This window comes from Gavialis gangeticus, unplaced genomic scaffold (assembly GCF_001723915.1).
Source record: "Gavialis gangeticus isolate Ggan-Ray unplaced genomic scaffold, GavGan_comp1, whole genome shotgun sequence".
Classification (NCBI taxonomy): Eukaryota; Metazoa; Chordata; order Crocodylia; family Gavialidae; genus Gavialis; species Gavialis gangeticus.
In genome coordinates this window covers 80,471,040-80,481,287 of record NW_017729022.1, presented here as the reverse complement: position 1 = coordinate 80,481,287, position 10,248 = coordinate 80,471,040, and the positions used below count along the sequence as shown (strand labels likewise).

At 45.3% G+C, this 10,248-nt stretch overlaps 1 protein-coding gene across 2 annotated transcripts in view; it reads left to right on the top strand.

Moving 5' to 3' along the window:
* The first annotated feature begins 5,650 nt into the window (after positions 1–5,650).
* Positions 5,651–10,248, top strand: part of FGD4 (FYVE, RhoGEF and PH domain containing 4) — a 123,315-nt gene continuing 118,717 nt past the window's right edge. For both annotated transcript variants that reach the window (XM_019515462.1, XM_019515461.1), the window contains exon 1: positions 5,651–5,779. In XM_019515462.1, coding sequence (XP_019371007.1) covers positions 5,734–5,779 — 46 coding nt within the window. In that variant the 5' untranslated portion in view covers positions 5,651–5,733. The remainder of the gene's footprint in view (positions 5,780–10,248) is intronic.

The window sequence follows — 10,248 nt, the reverse complement described above, 5'->3', positions numbered from 1 at the left end:
AATCTGATTAGTTTTACCATCCATCAAAAGGCTGGGAATTCAAGTCAGTAGAATAGAAGTCCTAGACTTCAGAAGGGCAGACTTTGGCAAACTCCAGAGTCTAGTTAGAGAGGCCCTCTGCGACCAGTGACTGAATGATTTGGGACTTTAGGAATGGTGGTGCTTCCTTAAGGGGGCAATCCTCACTGCTCAAAAAGAGGCTGTCCCCACGGTCAAAAAGCAGGAAAGGGGCCAAGAGACCCATTTGGCTCAACAGGGATATTAGGGAACTATTGAAAAAGAAAAAAGAATCATGTAAACAATGGAAAAATGGTTTGGCAACCAGAGAGGAGTATACTTATACAGCCAGGATCTGCAAGTAAGACTCGGAAAGCCAAGGCAGGTATGGAGATCAAGCTGGCAAGTGAAATAGTGGATAACAAAAAGTCCTTCTATAGGTACGTGCAGAGCAAGAAGAAATCAAGCTCCACTGCAGGACCCCTACTGAATACAGAGGGGCAGCCCACAGTTGATCCCCACAAAAAGGAAGAGCTCCTAAATAACTACTTCACATCGGTATTCCTGAAATCAGATGGGAGCTGTTCACCTGTCCAGAGGCCCAGGGAATATGGGGATGACATCAGACCACATGAAATCAGCCCCAAACAGGTGAGGGGACTCTTAGAACATTTGGACATTTTCAAGTCTGCTGTGCCAGCTAACCTGCATCTGAGAGTTGTGAAAGAACTGGCCTCGTAGCAGGGCCTTTTGTGAAGCTGTTTGAAGAGTCGTGGAACTCAGGAGTGGTCCTGAATAACTGGAAGAGAGCTAACGTGGTACCTGTCTTTAAGAAAGGGAAGACAGATGACCCTGCAAACTATAAACCGGTCAGTCTGACTTCGATAATGGAAAAAATCTTTGAAAAAATTGTTAAGGAGGCCGTCAGTTACAAGCTTGTAACTGGTGGGGTATTAAGAAGCAACTGGCATGGCTTTGTCGAAGACAGGTCATGCCTAACAAACCTAGTGTCCTTTTATAACCAGGTAACTAACCAGCTGGGCAAGGGACATGAGGTTGACATCATTAACTTAGACTTTAGTAAAGCCTTTGATTCTGTTTTCCATGAGATTCTCTCAATTAAACTGGAGGGTGCTGGCCTTGACCAGTCTACAGTGAGGTGGGTAGACAACTGGCTCAGAGGCCGATCCCAGAGAGTTGTAAGAAGTGGGATGGCCTCATCTTGGATGGCCCTCTCCAGTGGTGTCCCCCAGGGATCAGTGCTTGGGCCCATGCTCTTTAACATCTTTATCAATGACTTGGATGAGGGAGTAGAAAGTGCAATGATTAAGTTTGTGGATGACACCAAGCTGTGGGGAAATATAGGCACATCAGAAGAATAGGGTAAGGATCCAGGATGACCTTGACAGACTGGTCCTATGGGCTGAATGGAATCAGACGAGGTTCAATAGGGAAAAGTGCCAGGTCCTTCATCTGGGTAGGAAGAACCTTCATAACTATATGATGGGTGGTGGTCCACCGGCAGGAACTTCATCTGAACGGGACCTGGAGGTGATAATCGGCCAGAAGATGAACATGAGTCAACAGTGCGATGATGTTTCCAGCATGGTAAATAGAATTCTGGTGTGCATCAGCCGGTGTGTTGCCAGTAGATCCAAAGAGGTGCTCCTTCCCCTCTATTCGGCATTGGTGAGGCCACAGCTGGTGTACTGTGTCCAGTTCTGGGCATTGCACTTCAGGAAGGATGTAGATAAGCTTGAGGGGGTTCAGAGAAGGGCCACCCATATGATTAGGGGCCTGGAGGATAGGCTGTATAAGGAGAGACCTTCAGGAACTGGGTCTGTTCAGTCTGAGGAAGAGAAGGGTGAGAGGTGACTTGATTGCTGCCTACAACTATGTCAGGGGTGAACACCAAGATGTAGGGGAGCAACTCTTCAGGAAGGCACCCCTTGGGAGGATGAGGACCAATGGGCACAAGATAGTTCAGGAAAAATTTAGGCTGGACATAAAAAATAACAACTTCTTTTTCCATAAGGGTAACTAGAATCTGGAACACACTCCCAATAGAGATGGTGCAGTCACCATCCTTGGAGGTGTTCAGCAGCGGGATGGACAAGCACTTTGTTGAGCTCATTTGAGCCCAGTAACCTCCAGGGGACTGGACTTGATAATCTTACAGGTCCCTTATGGTCCCTTGATTCTATCCGAGCATGCTTTCCAGCCCTGGGTTGGGTTGTGTTGTCTCCTTCAGAGAGCAGGGCTGGCCATGCCCATCTGCTCCCTAGCTGGAGCAGTGAGGGCTGACTGATGTGGGGATTTGGAGGGGGGGGGAAGCCCGGGTGAGGATGCTGCCCAGTCTGTGTGTGGGGAGGGAAGACTGCCCCCTACCAGGAAAAACCTGGCTTCAGTCTGGGAACAGGGAGGGGGGTTAAACACCTGTTCCCCAGCTCAAAGCCACTGCTGGCTGTGACTGTGGACTACAAATCCCAGAAGCACCTGGAAGCAGGAAGAGGAAGTGATGAGCAACCCTGCAGAGTCCTGCTGCTTTAATTCTGGACTACAAATCCCAGAGACCTTGGGGGCATCAGGAAGAGGAAGTGAACACACAGCCAGAGAGCCATGCTCTTGTGCCCCCTGGCTTCTGGCCTGAGCCACTGCAGGCATGTGGGTGCATTTCCTGAATCAAAGGTAAATGTCTGTTCACTTCTGTTTCAATTTAATATGTGCATCTTAGACTAACCTGCAAAGACTGCAAAGCCTGAGGCTGAATTGATTCAGCCTTGGGCTTTTTGACTGTCTGTACTTAGCCCAAAACTGTAGTAGTAGTAGTGGTAGTATTATTATTATTATTATTAGTAGTAGTAGTAGTAGTAATAATAGTAATAAAAATCAACTTAAATGTGGAATTTTGGAACAGGAATTCTCCATGCGCAGGATTGTAGTAACTAGAGTCTCGGTAGATTCTGAAGTTTTATCCCATTACCTGGGTTAGTTTTTATAATAGTTATGTCCCTCGAGAGGTTAACTGCTTTGTTTATTCAGTCTGATCTTTTTAAAACACTTTTACTGCTCAGTAGTGTCCCAACCCTATATCTCCCCCCCCTTTCCCTATCCATTACATTTAAATGACTTTATTCCTTTCTGTTTTATATCACTTCTCAGAAGTCCATTTATAATATCTGATGATACAGGCTACCACCTATGGACATTTGCTTTTCTGAACAAGTTAGTCTCTAAGGTGCCACCCCACCTGCCTTCTGCATTGGGATGAGAAAGGGATTCTTTTTCTTACCTCTTCCCTCTTACCTCCCTAAAATGTACATGTTTTGGCCAAGTTTGCCGACGAAACCAAACTTTGGGGTAAAGCGTCCACACCTGAGGACAGGAGGGCAATCTAGGTTGACCTTGACAGGCTCAGGAAATGGGCAGATGAGAATCTGATGGCATTTAACACTGAAAAATGCAAAGTTCTCCACCTTGGGAGGAAAAACCTTCAGCATGTTTATAGGGTTGGCAGTGCTACGCTGACTAGCGCTTCGGACAAAAGGGACTTGGGGGTCATAATGGACCACAAGATGAACACAAGCCTTCAATGTGATGCTGCAGCTAGTAAAGCAAGCAAAATGCTGGCTTGCATTCATAGATGGGATGGATGGGATGGGAGCTAGTTGCTAACTTCTTTTTCCCCACTACTGTCACATGCCGCTGGAAAACACAGTTGTTAGGATTTTAACTGAAAAACGGGAAGTTCAGATGCTCAGATACTTGTTTTTAAAAGTGAGTGCACGCATGTGCACATATAGCACTGTTACCAGAAATCTAGCTTGGTGGAAAACTCACTTTAAAGGCTGAAACCTAAGGACTGAAGCATGTGAGTGAACTTGCATGTGTGCTTCCAATGTCAAAATTATGTTCCAAAGTTCTAAAATAACAGAAGCAAAATTATTACATATTTTTATTGTGGGTTTCTGGCAAAATGGTTGTGCCCTGCATGACTCAACATCTGTACCAGAAAGGAAATAATTTGTGGCCCAGATCCCAAGACCTGGACTCTTCAGTGAAAAGATTGTAAACAAATTATTAATAACAATAGCTTGTTTTGCACACGTGCAGCTTGAAACAAGTCTTTGAGAAATACAAGTTTCAAGGTGTTTGTAATTTTAAAATAAGTTAAAATGTTAGTTATCAGGGATTTAATATTTTTTGTGAGCATTAAATAATACTTTTTAAAAGCATTTCAGGCATCTCTGTGGAGGTAAAACACTATTTAAATAACATTCTAAATAGTTTCTCTACTAATAGTCCTATTACTACACATGAGGCAACTGTTGTTTTTATAATAAACTCGTATTTTAGTGGACAGAACTAGTCTTATTCCTTTCCATCAAAGTTAGAGGTATGGGCAGTGAGAAATGGGACACACTGAGATTTGGATTTAGGAAACACAGCTCAACCCTAGTATCAGCTCCTGCCAAATTAGGGTCCAAGAGTTGCAGAGAAGACTGTGGGGTAAAGGCATGTTTTGGGCTGGAGGAAGGGAAAAGTCCTGCCAGGATTTCCAAAATGAGGATAACTAGCCAATAACGAAGACTGCTTGCTCTTGTCGTCATGCTTCCTTTTTTAGGATATAGGAGCAAATGTCTGATCACAAACTAGATGCTAAATGGTGCTAGATGAACTGTGGTTGTCATAATACAAACACTCAGGAAGAACAGCTTGTCTTCTCAGAGGGTTTTGCAACCAGAACCAAAAATAAATCAGTTGTACTCTGCCGGATCCCGTGGGACAGTCCTTTAAAACGTAACAGGTTTTGTATGGTGGATGAGTAACTGATCAGCAGAGACTTTTGTCTGGTGAGCTTGTAGAAAAAAAAGAAGTGTTAGGAGGGACTGGAATGGAGTTGGCTACTTTTTTCTTGAGGGTGAAAGAGCATTAAAAACAGCATACAGATGAGAAGTGTGTAGGTGAATAAGTTACTTTCTGTAATGCCTCTTCTAGTTCATTTACTTTACTAAGATGATGATTTTTATTTGCAAAATTCATTCCCTGTACTCATCACCCCCAAACAGTGTCCAGTGTTAGTGCCTTAAAACTGGATTGAGTCCAGTGAATTAAATGCCCCTTTCTTTTATCAGTCTATGCCAAGAAATCTTAACTTTTTGCATTATGAGAATTATTTGTAATCTTTTTCTGTGCATCTATGCACTGGAGTTCTAATCTTCGTATTTATTTTAGTTCAGAGAAGCAGTTTAAACACATTGTTTGCACAATGAAAAGGGTGTTTGAAACAAAAGTCAGTTGGGAAAGTAAGTACCAACTTGGAGGGAGGCTACTCATTTTATCATTAACCTTGAGGTTGCTGTATTTTGAATGTGGCTGTGGATTTAACATTAGATTAAAGCTAAGGCACTAGATGGAAACAATTTACTGTGTTTCCCTGTACTTTTTCTGCAGCAGTTTGAAGGTTATGTAATTTGATTTCCTTGTTTTTCTGTTAATAGAAATGAAATCTCTGTGCACTTTCTTAAACTCGCACACTAGGTTGCATGCTTGCTCTGCCTCATACAAAACAGACAGCCTTCAAAGAGGTGGGGCATATCCTATGCTATGCTTTTTAACTCTACGTTTCCAGTACATACCAAGCATCTGATTAGAACTTCTTGATGGTCTACAAAGCTTATCAATGAGTCTGTTACCATCTTGACACCGATTCCTTGTAAATGCAGCAGCATTCAAATGAGTTTAGTATCAGAATACATGAAAACCATGTCATCTGATTCAGGTAAGCCTGTGGGGTGCCTGTATTTTTTTTTTCTTTCCCCTGTTAATTGGTTCCTTTCCTAATCTGAGCTCCTCCTGCCTTTGAATTTGTAATCACGTTTTAGTCCAAAGCTAAGTGAAGAGTTAAGCTTTGTATCTGGTGCCTTAGAAACCTAAACACATTATAAATTCAGCTGCTTGATTGTGTAATACAACTGGAATGTGGTGGTGTTTTGTTTTGCTCCTGTGCTGACTAAATTTTGTAGTTTCTTGAACTGTTTGACTAACCAGTCAAGCATATAAAAGTATTGTGTTACATTGGGCTCATTTTCCCTTTGCTTTCATCTGCTCAAAACTTTTTCTTTAACCATTGAGTTTGTAGACAGATATTAAAAGTGCTTTCCATTTCCGGTTTGACAGCAAGCTGGCAGCAAGTACTCTATTTACATTTTTTAAATTCTTAGGGTATATTGATATAAATCAGTTCTGAATCTGAAAACCTCTCTTCTGTGTAACTTAAGAAATAGGTATGCAGTCTTTACTTTGGGATCTTTTTTGCTAAGTATTTCTTTGGTCTTCCAGTGATTAACTTTTACTCGCGCTATACTTATTCATGTGCAAAATTATTTTTATTTGCATAATTATGCTTTATTTTATTGCATCATTCACTTATAGTGTTTTCAGTTTATGAAGAACATTTTCTAACTTGCTTTGCACAAAGTAGTAGTGTTTAAGGAACTTAGCTGTATTTTTTTTACAATCTTTAGAATTGCTCAGCTGTATAGAACATTAAATTAAAATCTTTGTCAATCATAAGAGCGCAATGTAATATAACATTTAAAATGAAATTTTAATCCAAAAATGAGACACCAAGGAGATCTGATAGGTGTTTGTAACATCACCTTCTGGCTCTTCCAAAAAGCCTACTGCCACTAGAAAGGAGAGAGGAAAACAGAGAACTGAGTGTGTGCTAGACAGGTTGGGGATTTGATAAGTCCGCTGGGAAAGGTTGCAGCAAATTTATCCAGCTAACTCTATGGTGAAGTACAGACAGTCAAAAAGCTCAAGGTTAAATTGATTAAATCTTTCCAGGTTAGTCATTGATTAAACTGATAAGCAAGTAAACAGACGTTCACTTTTGATTCTGGAAATGTAGCCACATGACTGCAATGGTCCAGGCCAGAAGCTGGGAGTGTGCTAGACCATGTCTCCCTGCTGGGCTGGAGCAGACAGCTTGGGCCAAGGCTATCCTGTCCACCCTGTGAGCAGGGGTTTGGCGGGGAGGTGAGTGAGGGTTTCCCTGTGGAGGACTGTGAGTTGACTTGAATCTGGAGAGGATCTGGGATAGAAGTTCATTAAACCAATTTAACCTAAATCAGTTAAGTCTGATAGTACATCCATCCAGGTTCATCTTAAACTGGCTTTGGCCATTTTGAAAGCAGTTTGTGCACTGACTGAACTTCTGTTACAGATTTGAACTGGTTTCCAATCATTTATGCTGGTGTATGGATAATTTCTGTCCCTAGCCTATAGGTGTCTCTTGCCTTAAGCCCAGCTCTCCTTATTTCAACACTTGCTGGTTTCCCCTTTTTACAGGCACGTCTTCTATGATCACTGAACAACCCCACCGGCTCAATCTTCATTTCATGATCCAGTTACAAAAGTCCCCTTGCCCACTTGTTTTAAACCTTTATTATCTCTTAACTCAGTGTGGTGTCCTGTCCTCTGCAGTCCTTGAGGCATATCTTTATGGCTCTCCTCCTGCCTTCAAGTCTGCTGCCAATAAAATAAGCTTAACTTGTTCACACTACCTGGGGCAGACCAGAGACTAGCATGTGGATGCTGAGGATGGCTGTGTTTAGACCTGAGAAATCCCCTTCCTTCTCCCTTACCATACCAGTCTGAAGGTCTCTCAAGGTAGAGAACCTGAGTGTAGTTTATGGGCCTGCATACGGAGCTGCTCTGAGCAGTTTGCTTTGCTGATCTACTAGTCCTAATGCCCAGTGAGAGCAAATGGGTGAGGCTTACTTTACAGGGGGTGGATCTGGGAGCAGCTTCTTTGCTGTTCCCAGATCTTCCCCCTGTAAAGTAAACCTCACCCATTTGCTCCCACTGGGCAAATAGTCACACATTTGATGTCTGGAACAATTTTCTAGTCTTCCTTCTACCCAAAATGTGTATCTTCTACCTAAACTGCATGTTTTTATTATTGCGAAGTTGGAAAATAACAAAGCACTAATCCATTTTCTCAGCAGCCTCTGAAAGCATCTGGTTCAGAAAGTTGTAAAAACACTGCTGCAGAAGGGAGGTGGGAAGCAATGTTCCCTCTAAAGAGCAGTGGTTCATGAGCGCGCCACCTTGGTCCGTGAGCGCATCGCCTCGGTCCGGTGTGGGACACTTACCGAAGAGGGCTGGGGTCGGGAGCCGGGGGCCAGTGGCTGGAGGCTGGGGTTGGGAGCCAGGGGCTAGGTGCTGGAGCTGGGGGCCAGGGGCTGGAGCCAGAGCCTGGTGCGGGCTCCCCAGCTCTGGGGAAGTGCTCCGCTCCCCCACATCAGGGCCGGGGAGTGGAACACTTCTCCAGAGCCCATGCCAGCCTCCATCCCTGCCTTGCCTTACCTCAGGGAGTAGCCACTCTCTGCCCCAGCGAGGCTCCGCCAGCTCTGGGATACTGCTCCGCTCCATGGCCCTGACGCCACGTGCCTCCTTGCTCCCCGAGGCGATGCGGGGGAGCGGAGCAGTGTCCCAGAGCCGGCAAAGCCTCGTTGGGGCAGGTAGTGACTTCTCCCTGAGGTGAGGCAAGGCAGGGATGGAAGCTGGAGTGGGGGGCTGGCGCGGGCTCCACCGGCTCTGGGGAAGTGCTCTACTCCCCGGCCCTGATGTGGGGGAGCGGAGCACTCCGTGCAATCACTGTATAAACTGGGTAGTAGAACCTGGAGTCCCCACAGGGAGATATCAATTTTCAACCTGAATAACATAACTAAGGCGGGGCAAGTGAGGGCACCAGCCCTAGGCACAGACTAGTGAGGGGGTGCCAGAGTTGCTCCCAAACACAGGACTTCTTGCCATAGCTTGCACTGTCCTGTCCTGTCCTGGCCCTGCTGAATCATAGGAGTAGGCAGGGTTGGCCCTTACCCAGCAGTGTACCTGGGGGGCAGGGCAGAATAGTGCTCTCCTCACAATCCTGGGGAGGCTGCCAGGGGAGGCACAGCCCTGTGGCCAGCAACAAATTTGGTGGGGGTGGAGAGCAACAACCTGGGTAGCAGGGATGGTTCTCAGGAAGCTTGGCCATGGGGCTACTGCTGTCCAAGCCAACATGGCTATAGCAGCAGTGGCATCAGCCTTCATTCTGCAGAGAGCAATGGCCACTAAAATCTTCCTTTTCTCTCCTCCCCTCCACATTGGTCTCCAATGGTCAGCATGCCCTGTCCCCCCATCCCAGGTACTGAAGGAGCTTGTTATGCCTCTGTTCAGTACCACTGCTTTCCCCTCGACCATGCCTTCACAAGAATAAGGGCTTGTGAGCTAGTTGAGATTCTATACAGCTGTGGTAAATGGATGCACAGGATCACTGAGGTCTTCAGTTGGCGGTTGTGGCTTCCATTTAAAAATGTGTTGCTTTTCTGGTCAGCTTCTCAAGGCTGCTGACGTGCTCCAGATAAGCAGAGAAGATGTGTGTTTTTAAGTAAAAGCCACAGCAAGCAGCTCTAAGGCTTAATCTTAATTTGGCAACCCAATGCAAATTAGGAGGGTTGTGAGTCACTCGGTCACAAGTGATCCAGGTATTACTGTATTACTATAGCACCCAAATCCAGGTAATATGGTATTAATAGAGCACCCAGATGCAGCCTCCAAAATATGTACTGCAATATTTCACAAAGTTTATAGGTTTAAATCTCACTGTATCAGGGTCAGCCACTTTCACACCCTCTTCTGGTCCCCACTTTCAGCAACTGCTGCTCCTTCCCTCACTGCTGTTTGCAGCCAGTTACTATCAATGATAAGATGCTAAGCTGACATAGTTTACTAGGTAACTATTTCTTTGTGAGAGAAGGACAAAGAATCTTTGATTATGACAGGTGAAGGGGTAGAGGTTATACATGGGGCGCACCGTTAGAGATTTTGGGGGCCAATGCCAATAGCTTATTTTTAAGTAGGCATATTGGCTGATACAGATCTGATTTCTGATACAGCTGCATGCAGCTGGTAAGTCACTGTTGTGGTGAGAAGGGGAGGTGGGATGGAAAGGGTGTGGGGGCGCAGATCAAGGCCCCATGATGAGGAAGGGAGTGGGGCTGGGGTAGGCGCTGCCCAGCAAGGGTAGGGCAGGGCATGGGATGGAGCTGCGGTTCATCTGGAGGGGTGTGGGGGGGAGCGGCTTCTGCTGCATGCACCCTGGGAGGGCAGAGGGAGGAGCATGTGCCCCCAGATTTGTGTGGGGTTTGGGCAGGGTGGGCTGGGGCTGGGCCAGGCTCTTCTCAGTGGGACCAGAGC